This window comes from Pelecanus crispus, chromosome 1 (assembly GCF_030463565.1).
Source record: "Pelecanus crispus isolate bPelCri1 chromosome 1, bPelCri1.pri, whole genome shotgun sequence".
In the NCBI taxonomy this organism is placed as follows: domain Eukaryota; kingdom Metazoa; phylum Chordata; class Aves; order Pelecaniformes; family Pelecanidae; genus Pelecanus; species Pelecanus crispus.
Genome location: NC_134643.1, coordinates 59,711,283 through 59,728,527, shown reverse-complemented (window position 1 = coordinate 59,728,527; position 17,245 = coordinate 59,711,283). Strand labels below are relative to the sequence as shown.

At 44.9% G+C, this 17,245-nt stretch overlaps 1 protein-coding gene across 1 annotated transcript; it reads left to right on the top strand.

Moving 5' to 3' along the window:
- The first annotated feature begins 933 nt into the window (after positions 1 to 933).
- On the top strand, positions 934 to 16,336 carry LOC142594811 (cytokine receptor common subunit beta-like). The gene is given in 13 exon segments (XM_075720443.1): positions 934 to 1,021; positions 3,682 to 3,811; positions 5,572 to 5,738; positions 6,330 to 6,478; positions 6,940 to 7,111; positions 7,208 to 7,408; positions 7,411 to 7,602; positions 8,658 to 8,803; positions 8,907 to 9,081; positions 10,136 to 10,226; positions 10,516 to 10,585; positions 14,604 to 14,707; positions 14,990 to 16,336. Coding segments are annotated over 13 exon segments (2,883 nt in total). The 3' UTR covers positions 16,188 to 16,336.
- Positions 16,337 to 17,245: the final 909 nt, after the last annotated feature.

Sequence of the window (17,245 nt, the reverse complement as noted above, 5' to 3'; positions counted from 1 at the left end):
TGCAGAAAAAATAGTTGCATTTCTTGGAAAATGTTTAAGCAAAATATAACAGTGAAAAGTACTTCCTTCCCCCTTCCTCTTAACTGTATGACATCTGATCAGGAACCTAGCTGCTGGACCTATGCTATAAACAGGAAGGTCAGAGAGAACAAATCAAACACGCCTCTGGTGCTGAAGACTACCAGAGCACAACTGAAAGGGAACTGGAGCACAGACTCATTTGAAGGGGTAGGGCTGTGGGTGTCCCATTGGTAGTTGCATTTGCACCGACTCCATGTGAGTGATAAATGGGAAAGTCAAATAACAGCTTGCTGTGAAGCACCTGCCTTGAAGACCACTCAGCATTCAGGAAAGCAAACGTGTTTTTACTGTGGGGAAGGAACTGGCAAGGAGCCCTCTCTCCTCAAACAAACAAGGACTTAAAAGCCCTGTGAATCAGGTCTTAAAGTGAAGAAACAGGAGGATTGGATCTCTCAATTCACCAGAAGTACATTTTTGTGAGTAGGACTGGTAAGAGAGGCAAGGAAGTATTTCTTTTTGGACAGGTTCATGATTCAATGGAACAGCAGGGTGTACTTTGTATGGATCAGATGGGTGAATCAACATGGATAATTAATTCCTTCTCATAACTTAGGGTGAAGGAAGGACGTGGAAAATCCTACCATTAGTTCTAAACAGCAAGCTTTGTCCTTGTCCTCTGGTGAAGAGGCAGAACGTTTTCCCATTAATAAATTATCTTCGTATGAAGCTAATCCAAGAGATCATGGCAGTGTTGATGGGAGAGGTGGTTTGGGCCCAAGACTCTCCGAGCTAAACACATGAGTTTTGCTTTCAGCTACAACTGGTGACAAAGAAAGAAAAACAGTGGCTGTTGAGCACGCATTTGAAGAAGAACAGCTAGTGATGCAGGGAGTTGTTGCCTGACATAAGATCATGCTTGTGTGCAAAGGTGTAAAGATGAGGGAGCTCATCAGTCTTCTTCTGGCTCCATGCTTCATTTTGGGGGTTGAAACTATTCGAGGTGAGTTTCAGACTCTTTGCCTCTATTTTTTCTTCCTTTCTTTTCTATTATTGTTCCTTTTCTTTTAGCCTGATATTTCTCCATCCTCCCTTTATTTTCTGCTTTCATCTTGGTGACAGAAAGAGAAGGAGACTTTGTGAGGGTACACATATGTAGTTACAGGTTATGCTAAACACTCCAGATGTATGTCAATAAGAAAGTTGTGAATGGTATTTAGGCAAGACCCCAAACTTCATGGGCTAGACTATGTTCAAAGCCTGTTAGTGTATTTACTTAAATTGACTAGTCATGAAGTTTCGCATCTGAGTAGGCCTATTACCACTATGAGCTGTGACTTTGCCTGTCCCATTGTTAGATATCATTTTGGTTTATACCAAAAGAAAATTTTTTTCCCAACCTGCCTTTTTTCCTCAATAATAGGTGTTTCTTTGTTATGTCTGTTGACGTGTCCTGCCTCCAAGTGATACTCTCCTTTTCTTCAGTTAGAGCGAGGGCTGGCTGCTTCCTAAGAGACAGGGAGCTGAGAGCTGGTTGATAACACAGCTGGCAGAGCAGAGGCACAGCACCTATGTAAGTGAGGAACTTAGTCATTACTCATAAGTGTTGGAGGCTCTGAGGTATTGAATAAAAGGTATTGAAAAATTTACCTGTTGCACACTTATCTTTCCAGAGATAGACACATATCTCTGGTACTTGGGAGGATTCTGCTCTCTTGCCTAACGTGATTCTCAGTACTGAATGCCATGGACTCTGTGGTCTCTCAAGGAACAACCCTATGATGACTGCAACAACCTTGTCTTTGCAGTATATTTCACTTTTTGGACCTGAAAGTGACTTGACTTGGGCACAGGGGTTTCTTGCAAGATTAGGCATCAGCTACCCTAGGCCTGCTAGGAATGGCAAAATCATCCCTCACCATCTCTTGGCTGCTGTTTCTGAAAAAATGAGCTCTCAACCAAGCTGACCCTGGGTCAGTAGTTCCCATCACAGCAGAGACAACACCAGTGCCTGTTCTTGGAGTTTGAATTCTCAGGGAAGGGCACATTCATTTTCCCAGGTTAACAGTGACCTTTCCTCATACAGCTCCTTCTTGCACAGAGCTTTTTCACAAAAAGAAAAAGGAGAAGCAGGTTCTCTGCAAATCCAGCTATAAGGTATGTTTGTTTACTGATACAGGGACACAAATTTTTCAGACGATGGATTTTTTTAATATGTTTTCCTTGCCAAGAAGCTTTCTCCTTTCTGTACTTAAATGTCATTGCAGCTAACCAGAGTGGGTGTCTCTCACTTTTGCATATGACTTCTTAGAGGCATAACTCTTGGTAAGGCAAGTGGGCTTATTCGGTGGGCATGTGAACGTATTCACCACCACGACAGCAACCCACAAAGGCAAAGCTGAATGTCCTGCTTAATAAGGCATCTGTTTTTTTGCCTTAAACAATAAATCACTCACTCATATCTTGCACTTACTGCCTTCCTACTGAGACATCTCTTGACTGCTAGAAGAGCAGTGAATTGTTGAGAGCATTTGGTTTGTTTTTTTTTTTTTTTTTAAAATCTATAATTATGTTCTTAGAAGTTGTTTTTCTAAATGTCTCCTGGATTCTTTCTGTCATTAAGGGGTACAAAAGTCAACACTACACTGCCTAGGTCCTGGGGGTCCTCCCATTCAGCTTAGACCCTTGTTTATTGTACATCTATGCAGAGATTTACCGGGACTCAGAATTATGCTAATCCTAGGACACCGATGCTGATTTGAGTGCTCAGCTAAATAAATCCCCATTCAACATTGCCCAGTTCATCATGGTACTCTCATTTCCTCCTACTGGGAATATCAAAAGCTCATTCATAGGAGACAACAGGCTTCTCATTGGAGATAGCTGCTCTTTTAGGCTTTCTGTGTTATACTTACACTTGCTTGACCAGCCTTCCATCTGTGTTGGAGTTTCATAGAGCATCAGGTCTCTGCAGTTCAGGAAGAGAAACAGAGGTACAATCTGAAGTCTTATATCATAGTTCACTGTATGAGAATCACTGTGATTCCTGTCTAGGGGTGGGGAACAGAAAAGGGAAGATGTGTTTGAGGTTTTAGCCAGTGCTACGAGGCCCTTTTGCTTCAAAGGCATGAAGTCCAATGAGGCTTAAAACCACCAAGCTTAACCCTTTGGACTTATCTTTTGAATTAGAATATTTCTTGAAAATTAATTTTACCTATTACAAAACAATTCCAGCTTTTCTTCAGAGGTTGTAGACCAGAATCTTACTTTTCTTGCATGACCATTTTGATTTACAAACAAGCAGAGTCAAAAAGTTGAGGCTCTCCCAGTCCTAAGACTCACAATAAAATTCTGATAAATGGCAACATAATGACAGTCCAGCCTACTCTAAGAGCAGCAGCTGCTGTTGGAGACTTCTTGCCTTCAGGCTTTCCCATGAAGGGAAATTTTATTTGTGAAAGGGCCAAATTTTATTTGTGAAATCCATGCAATATGAGCTGAACAACATAGGGGATATTCCCAGCAGATCTCATCACCCAGCTCCTCACTTCTCTGTCTCTGCCTCTGCTTTCTCCAGCACAGTAGCAGAGCTTGTGTTCATTTTATGCATTTTCCACTGCTTCCTTTAGCCCCATCCATCTTCTGTTTACTTCCTCTTTTCAGAGAGCATCCCAATGCAGACCCTACAGTGTTATAACGACCACATATCTCTTACAATTTGCACATGGATGGAGTGTTCAGAGGCTCATCAATTCCTGAATGTGACTCTGAACATTGACAACAGCTCTGAAAAGTAAGTGCCTGGCTGGTGTTCTGTGAAGGGTCTGAAGGGGCTTGGCTGCTGAACCTAAGAGATGGAGCTGGACAAAAGGACAGTGCACTGGGCTTGCAGCTAGTGTAGTATCCAGCTTGCAGACACCAGTGTTATGTCCAGGCTAGGGAGAATGTTGGATCTGTACAGGATGAGGAAGAACAGGAAGAAGAGCATGCTAATCAAATAATTTTCATTATCTTTCCAATCACTCTCCCTTGCTTTTGCTGTGAAAGCACAAACACCAAATATGGCAGGACATGTTAATTATTGCACTTGAATGGAGAAGGATGTGTTACACTAGAGGCAGTAGTAATAATAACTAATCAGAATGGCAAAGGCGGCTGCTTCTTCCTTATGCCAGTAAGAGCATAGCTATGTTGAAATAATTTCTGCAAAAGAAACTGTGAGAAAACCAGATGTTGTACAATTTTGTTTGTCTCATTGGATTTCCTCTCAGAGATACTAGGCTACGTCTTCCACTATCTTTGTGCTACTTCTGCTTCCTTTCAAGAAAAAAGCAGAATAGTCAAATTGGAGAGTATGAGGGAGAGAAAGGGACAGAGAAGAAGGAAGAGGTAGGGGAAAGGAGAAAAGAGAATAATAGTAGAAGCAGGAGATGGAGGACTAAACAGCAGAGAGATTGGACGGTGGAAAGAAAACATGCAAAATAAGAATAGGAAGAAGTTACCTTGGTTTTATTTTTGAGAAAGAGCTCTAGGATTCATTCATGAGTTGATCTGACAGCTGTTGAAGTCAATGGAGAAGGTGCTCCTTACAGTCTCTGCAGTACTGAATCACATTCCAAATGTTAGCAGTTTGCTGTGGGTTGAAGTCTACAAACCACAGAAGTGTTTCTGTGGCACAAAGGACTACACAGTTTGCATGGAATTTTTTTTTTTTTTTTTTTTTTTTTTGAGGAGTAGGACTACAGTACCATAGTCCTCACAAAATTTCTGTTCCAACTGCTAGCTGCATTTCTTTGGCTTACCCTCTTTGATTTCTCTAGTGTAAGCATAGCGTAACATATATATGTCCACATGTAAACTGCCAACCCTACTGTCATAGAAGCAATAAGCTTTGCTTGCTAAGGGAAGGTGAGCTAGGAGCTGAGGATGACAGCAAGGCATTGATGTCATTGACAATGGCGTAATCCCACAGTAACAAGAAAAACAGAACAGTGAGAGTGACGAGGATCAGCCTTCAGTCCAGATCCCCAAGGAAGTCCCTATCCAGCAGCCAGGCTTAAGGGCAAGCTAGGAAGTCAATTCCATGGATCACAATCAGCAACATGTGTCACCAGGCACAGATATGGCTGTGTCATAGCTCAGGCAAGGACCAAAAGCAAGGGCCTGAAATTAAAAGCAGCTTCTGAGTGAAGGTGGGGAGGCCCTCAGTCAGGCTGATTCCATCTTAGACAGCCTTGAGCATGGGTAGCCAAACTCCTTGTCGGGGAGCGAAAGAGGTTGTGCTCACAGCCCAGACACCTACCAACCCAAGATAGGTATTGTGAGTGCATCTTCCTTTGAGGAAAGGAAGAGAGAATAAAGCAGATGTCCTTGATATTAGAGAATTTATTCATGTCACTTAATGAACTACAGGAGTATGCCAATGTAATGCAGTGATAAACATTGATTTAGAAACAGAATAAAATCGCATGTGGGGAAGGTTTCAGAAACCACACTTTGGGCCATCTAGCGGCATCCTATTCAGATAGTCACGCTTTTTTTCTGTGTAACCAGGAACAAAAACATGACCTGCAGGTCCCACAAAGGTGAAAACCACACTGACTGCCAGAACTTCACAATGCACTGGGTGTGTCAAATCGATGGATACGATCAAAGAACCTACAACTTCAAATTTGACCTGACACTGCATGCAGAGCTAAATGTCTACTTGTTTCAGAATGGTAAAGATGAACCACTACCTCTTGTCTCTATCCTTGTGTATTTAAAAGTTTTTCAGATTAATATATTGAATATCTAATCCTAAAAAGATACTTAGGTCAGCCCTTAACTTGAAACGTAAGAAAGAGTGAAGTTAAATGGCTATAAGGCCATACTACCACCTTCAAATTCAGTGCATTTGGGATAGACAAAAATGAGTCCACCATAAATCGGGGTAGACCTGCCAGCTAACCAACGTCTTGATTGGGATTGGGGGAAGATATCAAAAAAGCCTTCTGTTTCAGCACCATGCTCTACAACATATTCTTTCACAAAGTTGCTATGAAGCTGCACAACAGCACTGCTATTTCTGCTTTCCTCTTCTGTTCATGAATATATTTCCCAGGTCTTGTAGAGTTTGCACTTTGTGGTGAAAAAGAATCATAGATTATTTGTAGCACTCCAGGGAAATTGTTAAATATCCAGATTCTGTCATTCAGAGAACATCAGCTAGGCATTTTCTTCTCCTCTTCATGTCCCTGTCCTCACTATCTCCTCTCATGGGTTGTTCCTTCACCTTCCAGTTCAGACTCTCCCACCTCAAAACCTCTCAGTTCAGACCCTCCCACCTCAAAACTTCTCAGTCAGCTTGACGAGATCAGGAGGTTTCTTGCTGACCTGGAAAGCAGCTGAGGGAAGCCAAGGGCTGGGCAATGCACTGGACTATGAAGTCACTTACAAGCGGGAGTGGGAGTCCTGGGAGGTAAGAGCGGAGGAGCCAGGCTGCCCTGGTTTGGGCAGCACCCTTTTGGGCGGTTGAGAGCCTGTGCCAAATGTTGTGCAAACAACTGGCCTTTCTGTTCTCAGGCACTAGGAGGAGATGCAACAAATGTAGTTTCAGGTTGGGTGGAAGGGGCTCTCTTCCTGTTTGCCCAGTGAAATACCATTTGTCCTGAACAGAATGCAAAGATCTGTTCTTCACTGAAGAAAGCACTGCACTTGGTTTTGAATTGGAATTGATTTTGCCCAGAATCCCTCCCAAGTGGAATTAAAGCATGTTCCAACAGGAACCTGTGGGTTCATGTGGGAAAATGGCAAAATACATTTGCAGTGGCTTCCCCTTCCAGGAGGATGCACTTTTTTTTTTTTTAATTTGTAAGTGTGCATATCCCCCACTCCCCAATTTCCTCCTTCTCCACTCTCCTTCCTTTCCCCCAACAACAGAAAGCTGCCTCGCTCTTGCTCTCAAACACCACACGTTGCCATCTCAGCCGTGAGGACCTTGTCCCGGGGAGCACCTACGTTGCCCGTGTGCGAGCCAGACCAGAGCAGGCCAGTGGCTTCCCTGGGCAGTACAGCGAGTGGAGCACGGAGGTGTCGTGGGAGACCCCTGAAGGTAGCGTGGGACGGAGCGGGGCTGTGCGGGGGTGGAAGCACTGGCTGAGAAGCCAGACCTTTCGTGTCACTTAGCTTGCTCTCATCTTCTCTGAAGGTGGCCTTCAGCCCAGGAACCTTCGCTGCCTCTTCAATGGTGCAGATCGTCTGACATGCAGCTGGGAAGTGAAGAAAGCGATCATCACCTCTGTCCTCTTTGGCTTGTTCTTCAAGGACACTCCAGCATCAGCGTAGGTGCTCTGCCCATGGCAGTGTGCCTGCACCTCTCCCATGGAGCTTCTGCTCTATCCCGTTCCCCCGATCTCAGCACAACCTCTTTTTCTCCCCTCAGAGAAGAGGAGTGCTCTCCTGTGCACGAGAAGGCTTTGCCCCACATCCCGTATGTGGTGCAGAGCTGTGACATCCCTGTTCGCAAGCCCAGCAGTCAAAGCCAGTACCATGTGTCTGTCCGGGCCAAGATGGAGGAGAAACGGATTGAAGCCCACAAGAACAGTGAGTTGCTGTGTCATTTCTTGCTTCTCCTGGTTGTTTCTCAGAGAGGTGCCTGTCTGGGCAAGTGGGGCTGAGGACAGCGGTGGTGGAGGAAAAGTGTGTGGGCAGAGGAAGAAACTGAGACTGATGAAGAAAGGAAGTGTACACTGTGTCAGGTCAGAGGTCTGGGAGCGGTGGCTTGTAGGTATGGAGTTCCTTGGTGGCAGCGCGGGGAAAGTGCTGTGCAGAAATTCTGGTTGTGACGCAGAGCTTCTCAGTGATTGATTGCCACCCTGCTGGCTTCTCTGTGAGTGTCCCAGGTGAGAGGGAGCTGTGGTGAGAGGTGTTTGAGGGGAGTGTGTCACTATGTGGTTTCTCAAGAAGCCAGTGGAGCTCTTGCAGGGGGTTTGTGCAGTGGCCCCTGGAGCACTGGATGCAGTAGGAGTCCTCTGCTGAGTGAGGTGCGCCAGGTGGATCACCTCTGCCTGCATGTATCTGGAGGTACTGGTGCTGCTTTTCACAGACTAAAGCTGGGAGACCTCCTGTTTAATAATTGAAATTAAATAATAATAATACTACTAGTAATAAAAATTATAATGAAAAGGAGAACAACGAGAGAGAGAGAAATAAAACCCAGGATAAAAAAACCCCAAGTGATGCAACCGCTCACTGCCCACCAACCAACACCCAGCCAGTCCCCAAGCAGCGATCAGGGATATTTGATACCAAATATCAGATAGTAGCTCTAAGAGAGCTGAAAATCTCTGGAAATGTGGTGGACCAGTACAGATGTTTCAAATATTGCTTTTCTGTACACAGGGAGTGCTGTCAGTATTGATGGATATGGATTTTCCGTTATTTACTGTGTTTAGTGTTTTATTGTATTTGACTCTACTGTTTTATTGTATTTGACTAGAAAATGAAGATGCAGGGAATTAAGAAGTGTTAAAAAGCTGAGACTTCTTACATTGCATAAACCAACATTGTTTTCAGTCTCTGAAAGCTGTTCACAGTGGTGAAAGGGAGTGCTGGACTGGTATGTTGATAAGTACTCTGAGACATTCCATGTGTTCCAGTTAAGGTGCAGCCACCTGCAAATGTGTCAGTAACAGTGACAGAGAACCAAGAGTATGAACTGAGGTGGATAAAACACACTTTGGCATATGGTTTCATAAAACAGAGATACCAAGTCAAGTACTGGAAAACCAACCAGGATAAAGAGGTAAGTCTCAGAAAGTGCCAGAGTCCTGGATTCCTCTTTGCTGGGCAAATGGGAAAGACCGTTCCTCTCAATTCTGTCGTTTGTGCTTCTTTCTTCTCCCCAGACTCTCCGGAAGCTAAATATCAGCAATGATGAACCTCCCTTCATCTTCACCCTGCAGATGCTGGCACCATCTACAGAATACAGGGGGAAAATGCGTGCAAGGGTGAATACGCCTCTGGAATATGAGGGGCCTTGGAGTGAATGGAGTGAGGAGTTCACCTGGAAGACTGGACATGGTACTTTTCATGTAGGCTAGTTCTGTAAGATTTTGTGGACTGTTAATGGCTGAAATGCCTCTATAGAAAAATACATTCTCCAAGCTGGGGTTGAAGTTCAGTCCAGCCAGGAGCTAGCTGCGGTCGCTTAACAAGGTAGCTGTCCTGCCTGCATCCTTGCAGTCCAGCTGCAATGCTAATGAAGGAGGTGAGCAGGGATCACCTTTTAAGCTCTTTCCTACTTCCCTTCACAAGGTGAGTACATCAAACTATAAAGTTTTCCACATGGAGAACTAAGCAAAGATCCTGCCCAGAAGATCCTCCTTGTTTCCTGATTCCAGTAGTGCATTCCGCTCTCAGTGACTGAAGAGCCTGAGACTGCAAGAAGGCAGAATATAAGCCATTAGTCTTTTGTATTTGCAGAGTGACTCTAGGGTTGCATAAAGCACGCAGTAGAGTCTCCTGGAGATAGGAACCTTGACATGTTTTTTGGTGTTTCTGGACTTAGAGGCAGAATGTCCACTATCGATATGGTCTTGTGCCCAAACTAATATGATCGTAGATGATTTGTTCTGAGGAAGCTCGTAGTGGTAAGACCGTGGGCAGAGTTTGATGAGTGTACTCAGGAAGAAATTGGTGTGTTGTTGATGATCAGTTATGGCCATTGGCAGAGGAAGCTCACTCTTAGAAAATCTCTGAGACCCCATCTCTTCAGGACTGTACTGAATAAGGCAGACCTAAGAAGCCTGAAGGCTTGCCTGTTGCTCATGGTGGAGTAAGGTACCTAACCATCTTCTTATCAGCATAATTATTTTACTCCGGTGTCAGTAAAAAATAAAAAAGAATCAGTAAAAGAAAGAATGAGCTCCTTTGATCAGTAAGCTGCTCAGGCCACGTTTGGTCTGTCCCACTTTGGAGGGTAACCCAGCAGTCTGAAGGCCTCATGATCCTATCCCGTGACATGCCAGCTACATTTCCCTGATCCGCTTGCATGAAGAGTGACCAGAGTGGAAAACCTGTTATGGGAAGCAGCCACTCTGCAGGTAGTTACCTATTTCTCTTTTCTCTGTTTCAGCTCTGTCACCAGTGGTTCTGCCAGCAATATTCCCAGCTCTCATCATCACTTTGCTAATAGTTGCTTATTGCAGCTATAAGTATTTCCTCAGGTAGGCTTGCATTGTGACTAGGAGATTTAGCAGCGTGTTGGCCACGTGGGTGGCATAAAGGCTGAGGCACTTCTTGTCCCCCATGAGGGAGAGGTCTATGTGGAGATGAGCATTGGTGTGCAATGGGCAGCCTTGTGCATGTCTGTGCAAGGGTGAGAGTTGGGTGGTGGCGTGCCGGGGCCTTGGTGGTGCCTCGCTGTGCAAAGCAGCATAGTGTACAGGGTGCAGTCTTTCCTGGTTGCAACCACGTTGAGAAGCAAATCTTGAAAAGTCTGTGGTGTTGTTGCAGGAAGAAGCAAAGGTGGGAGGAAAAGATTCCGAACCCCAGCAAGAGTCTCCTGATCCAGAGCTACCTGGGGGTAAGAGGGAACTGTACCTTGAAGGGTTCATTATTTCTCTCTCTTTTTCAGGACCTCCAATAGTCTTAAGAGCTCTTCTTGTCTCCTAGTCCACAATGAACAGATATCTTCATTAGTCTATGCCTTATTTTTCGGAGAAGTCCTGGTCATGTTCAACATAACTGTGATCTTATCTTCATACTAGCAGAATTCTTTGTGTTGTGCTTGTCAGCATCACTGTGATTTGAAGTCAAGCTAGAACATTTTCAGCACCTTAACATTTTAACTGACTGAAATAATCTAGTGTCGTTAGCAAACTTCATCAGCTGGTGCTTTCATTCATCTCCAGATAGGAATCAACACTAATGCAGAGCTTTTTAGAATGGGGTGGTAACCCTATTAAAGAAACTTTTATTTTAAGGAGCTGGATTTTCTGGAATAAATGTTATCACATGCCTGTCTGTTACCAGGACAAGCATTCTTTATTGGAAATTGAGGAACACACTTAGACAGCATTTGGTCAAAGGTGTGTAAGTAGAACCTCCCTCCCTTCTTCCTCCCTTCCAAAAAACCCCAACCCATCTGGAAAGGATGGTATAGGCATTTTGGTGGTAAGAGTTTTCCAGTCTTGCAAGAATAGGTGATTCAATGATGTGCCCACCCCAACACACACACACACACAGACATATTCTTCTGTAACAGTTGATTCTATTCTATGTTCATAAGGGATAGGTTACAGTAAGTATAGATACAGGGCAATCCAATGAGTATAATTTACAACATGGCCTTTGTGTGAGGCGAATGAGCACTTACAGTATCTACACTTGTGTGCGAGTGAAGGAGTGAACATGTTTGTTAACCATCGCACATTTGTTACGTTGCTGTAAGATGGACTTTCACCGTAATGACCTGGTTGAATATATCATTTTCAAATAGATGGCAAAGACTAAGCACAGACTCTCTCGTGCCAGAAGACAAACTGGTTATGCTTATACTAAAGCCTCATGTGAGTTTCTTTTGCCTGCTCTCTGCAGCAAAAACTGGAACCTTTTTCCCACTCTTGTACCTGAATAGCTTTGTCTCCTACCTCCTACCTGTTTCTCCATCCACAAGTGCTCACTGCCTTATTTTCCTGGTTTTGAAAGATTCCATCCCTGCACTGGACTACCTTATCCTAAGTTTTGTAAACATCCCAGTAATTCTGTTTCTCATGTCAGCTGGTACAGAAGGACTGTCATGATACTTCTATAGGTTAAATACTGCCCAGAGTGTCCCCATATGGTGCTGGAAAAGAGCAGACACTGCACAAAGCAGTAGCTTTGATGCTTATTGTGGTAGGAACCTGCAACATCTCTGTGAGCTCTTCAAGCTCTCCAAGCTCTCCTGTCCCTTATGCTATGTAAAGCTGGAATAGAATAGAACAGAACAGTTCAGTTCAGCTGAGTTCAGTTGAAAGGGACCTACAATGATCATCTAGTCCAACTGCCTGACCACTTCAGGGCTGACCAAAAGGTAAAGTGTATTATTAAGGGCATTGTCCAAATGCCTTTTAAACACTGACAGGGATGGGGCATCGACCACCTCTCTAGGAAGCCTGTTCCAGTGTTTGACCATGCTCTCAGTAAAGGAATGCTTCCTAATGTCCAGCCTAAACCTCCGCTGGTGCAGCTTTGAACCATTCCCACACATCCTATCACTGGATACCCAGGAGAAGAGATCAGCAACTCCCTCTCCACTTCCCCTCCTCAGGAAGCTGTAGAGAGCAATGAGGTCGCCCCTCAGCCTCTTTTTCTCCAAACTAGATAAACTCAAAGTCCTTAGCTGCTCCTTATAGGACGTGCCTTCCAGCCCTTTCAGCAGCATTGTTGCCCTCCTCTGGGTGCATTTGAGTACCTTAAAATCCTTCTTAAATTTGGGGCCCAGAACTGCACACAGTACTCAAGGTGAGGCCACACCATTGCTGAATACAGAGGGATAATCGCCTCTTTTGACCTGCTGGTTATGCTGTATTTGGTGCACCCCAGGGTGCGGTTTTTCCCTCTTGGCTGCCTGGGCACACCGCTAACTCATACTGAGCCTGCTGTCAACCAGCACCCCCAGATCCCTTTCTGCAGGGCTGCTCTCCAGCCACTCCTCTCCCAGATTATACTTGTGCCCAGTGTTACTCTGCCCCAGGTGCAGAATCCAGCATTTAGACTGTTAGGTTTCATTTAATTGATGATTGCCCAGTGCTCCAATCTATCTAGATTCCTCTGCAAGGCCTTCTGTCCCTCCAGAGAGTCAACAGCACCTCCGAGTTTGATATTGTCTGCAAACTTGCTAATGGTGCCTTCAACTCCTGATCATTGATAAAAATATTGAACCAGCCCTAGAACTGAGCACTGAGGTTCACCACTGGTGACTGGTCACCAGCCAGATGTAGCCCCATTCACTACAACCCTTGGAGCTCTGCCCTTCAGCCAGTTCTTCACAGAGCACACTGTGTACCTGCTCATCTCACAGCTGGATGACTTGTCCAGAAGGATGCTGTGAGGGACAATATCAAAAGCCTTATCAAAATAAAAAAACCCTACATCCACTGCCTTCCCTTCATCCACTAGGCAGGTGACCTTGTCATAGAAGGATATCAAATTACTTAAACAGGACTTGAGCAACCTGATCTAGGTAAAGATGTCCCTGCTCACTGCAGGGGGTTAGGGCTAGATGATCTCTAAAGGTCCCTTCCAACCCAAAGCATTCTATGATTCTATGATTCTATGACTTTCCCTTTGTGAACCTGTGTTGGCTGTGCCTGATGATTGCATTGTTCTTTAAATGCCTTTCAATAGCACCCAGTATGATCCTCTCCATAATTTTGCCAGGAACTGAGGTTAGACTAACAGGGATGTAGTTTCCTGGGTCCTCCCTCATGCCCTTCTTGTAAATTGGAATAGCACTGACTAGCTTCCAGGCAGCAGGGACCTCCTCAGACTCCCAAGACCTTTGGCAGGTGATCAAGAGGGGTCCTGCTGTAACATCCTCTAGTTCCTTCAGTACTCTGGGATGAATCCCATCAAGCCCCATGGACTTATGGACATTCAGCTGATACAGCTGGTCCCTTACAATTTCAGTGTGCACAAATGGAAAGTCACTGTTCCCGTGCTCATGGTCCTCTGACTCCGAGGACTGGGCAGCCCAAGGTCTATCAGCAGGATTAAAGACTGAGGCAAAAAACGCCTCTGCTTTGAATGCCTCTGCTTTTTCTTCATCCCTATTAGTCAGGTGACTATCATCAACAAATACTGCTCTAATGTTTTCTTTAGACCTCCTCTTGCTACCAATGTACTTAAAAAAAGCCCTCCTTTTTGTCTGATACAACATTGGGCAGCTTCAACTCTAACTGAGCTTTGGCCTTCCATGTCTTCTCCCTGCATATACAAGCCATGGCTGTGTAATCTTCCTGCAAAGCCTGACCTTGCTTCTGGAGATCATACAATTTACTTTTTGTCTTGAGCTCCAGGAGGAGTTCCCTGTTCAGCCAAGCTGGTCATCTGCCCCGCTTGCTTGGCTTACGACACACAGGAATTGCCTGCTCCTGTGCTTTTAAAAGGTGGCTCTTAAAAACTGACCAGCACGCATGGACTTCCAAGCCCTCAAGAGCAGATTCCCAGGGGACACTGCTAAGTAGCTCCCTGAATAGCTTAAAGTTTGCTCTCTTGAAATCCAGGGTAGCAACTCTGCTGCCCTGTTTCCTTATTACTCAGAAAATTTTAAACTCAACCATTTTGTGATGCCTGCAGCCAAGACAGGCACCTACCATCACATCTCCCACGAGTCCTTCTCTATTCACAAATAACAGGCCTAGGAGGGCACCTTGCCTAGTTGGCTCACTGAGTACTTGTATAGTTAGGTCAGTGGTAAGGCAATATGATTTTGAAGTAACCATCTCCTTGCCAGATGCTGTAGGCTCTCCTATTTGTTTTCTTTGTCCATGTATGGTTCTTGATTCCACTGCCAGTGAGACACTGCTCTTTTGTCATGTCTGCTGTTTCATTTTCAGAAAGTACATTTAGGAGACTGGCCAACAAGCAGTCAGCTGGACTTCAACAAATGCAACCTTTCAGAGAAAATGGAGCAGGCGAGCTTCCTTCAAGTTGTGGACAGGTGAGTGAACAGCACATTACAGTGACATTGTGGCTGATAGTCTCAAAGAGCTCCCTAACTCATGGCAGGATATAAGCAAATGTTCCATCACAAAAAAGCCTGTACAAGTTGCTTTTGAGGAAGGGATACAATTTTTTGCTCTCTGGGCTAGCCTGCTTCTCCAAGAAAATTGTTTTGTAACCCTATGTGTAGCTATGTGCATTTTCAGCTAAGCTTGTTTTGTATTTAATGTTTACCACAATAATATCTCTCATGAGCAACTTTTAACTTTCCCACATTCAGGCAGACGAAGACTTTGGCAGAGTCCCCTGAAGGGCAGGCTAAAAAGGCAGAGGTTTCCCGTGTTACACTGGACCTACAGAACTCATACCATGCTTTAAATGAGCCAGAGAATGCCCCAGCTCTCTGCTCAAGTCAGATTGCTGGTCATTCCTTTCCTGTTTCAAGGAGAAACGGTGCTGGTGCAAGTATTGCTTCCCAGACAGCAATCCCTTGCTTTGCTTTCAATGGTCCATACTTGTACAGCCCAGTGATGTCCTCCCAGCCTGATATGCATCCGACCTTGGCAGTGGACCCAGTGGGAGTCCGTGAGAAATCAGTTTCCCTTCAGTATGTGACCCTGCCAAAGGAAGACTGTCCCCAGGCTCCACAGAAGCAAGAACAGCCGGGAGCAGGTCCTCCACAGCCCTTCCAGCTCCCAGATCAGAAGGAAACGATGCAGCACCTCGACAATGACAAAGAAGTCTCAGCAGCTCCACCAGCCTGTGGGAAAGGCACAAACGACAGAAGAGAAGAGCAGAAATCTCCAAAGGCTCTTAGCTGTATCACGTCTCCTCAGCAGCGCCCCTTGGAGTACATCACCACAGAGAGCCTGTTACTGCCACCAGCCAGCAACTCCACCCATCCGCCGCTTGTCACTGCTGGGGAGTTACCTTGTGACTCGCAGGAGCCCCAGTCCCCCAGTGACCACCCTCGCCATGACTTTTCTCCTGGGAAAACTGGTGTCGCAGTGCCGGTTTCAGGTCAAGCACCAACCTCTTCTCCTGAATTGCACCTGGATACTCTTGGAGACTATCTTACTGTCCCTGTAGGTCTCCATGGACATTCAGAACCCACAAAGATTTCTTTGCCTGTCTCACAGAAGGGAAACGATCCTCCTGGAAAGCAGCCTTCGTCAGAGGGTAACTTGGTGGTGTTAAACCCTGACAGCACTGAGCCAGTTTTCCTTTGCCAGGTTGGTGACTATTGCTTCCACAGCCTAAAATCCAGTGTGAAGATGGATGCTAGTCAGGAAGACCACCAAGTCAAGAAACCTTCTGAAGGCAAGACAACAGCTGGGAAGCCTGTATCTGATGATGAATCCATCACTGGCAAGGAAAAGGATGTATCAAAAATGCAGGCTATTCAGCTTTTCAAAAACCTGAAATCGGATGATTACTTTTCCTGGCAGCAATCTCTGAGGATCACCGAAGTCTGTTAAATGGGCAAATAGTAATGAATACCAAAGCTACAGGTAACTGAAAGAGTGTGCAACTATCTGATGAAAATGAACCCTCAAACCTAGGAACAAATAAACGCCAGTGCCCTTTTCCAGCTTCCAGTCCAATGTGTTGAAAGACTTCAAGTAACTCAATAGCCTTCTCAATGGCCTTCACAGATTTGGCATGGAAGACAATCCAGATATTGCCCTTTGTGTTTTTTCAAAGTTTCTGGCTTATCTGCAATGAACAGTTTAGCCTCCTCATGATCCTGTGAGAGATCACAGTCATCTTGCAATAATACCAGATTGCCTGAGTGTGGTGGTGCAGCCCCGCGGGCCACTCTGAGACCCCAGGGTAAGCCCTGTTGTACTTTTACCTTGGTCACAAATGCAGTGACTTGGCATCAGGCAGTCTCTGCCCACACCTGGGCCACCTGCTGCTGAATATTGATGAAATCAATATTCATCAATGGATAAGCGATGATGGCCCTTACACTATGCTTTCTGTAGGTCCTCACCAAAAGCCAACTAAATTCCTAATAGATACAGGAGCACAAATATCTGTACTTACCCAAACTGATGTAATCACCTTAGGATTATGACAGGCCAACTTAAAGTCTAATTAACTGATTTATCCTGTAGCATAAGAGGGGTAACCCCTTTCAATATCGATGGCAACAACAGCAATGGTTATATGCCCTACCGCAACTTGTCTTTTCCTGTTAATCAGAGTAGGTATAATCACCACCACTCAAACACAAACCCATGGAATCATGCACTAGTAAGATATACTGGAAATATGGGAACATTGAGGGAAAGGGCAGGTTTAAACTTTTCTACTTTGGTTATGCATGGAAATGAGATATACTTAAAAAGGAATGGAGGTGGGACAGGAAAAATTTTGTTCCCCTACTCCAAGGCACTCCAGGAGAAGAAATTCAAGTAGGATGCTGAGTAATCAATGAATCTACCCATTGGAAACCAACAGAAATGACTGTTTATAATGCTGATTCCACCTGGACTAGAAAAGACACAAAATTTTGCGATTATGGCAACCT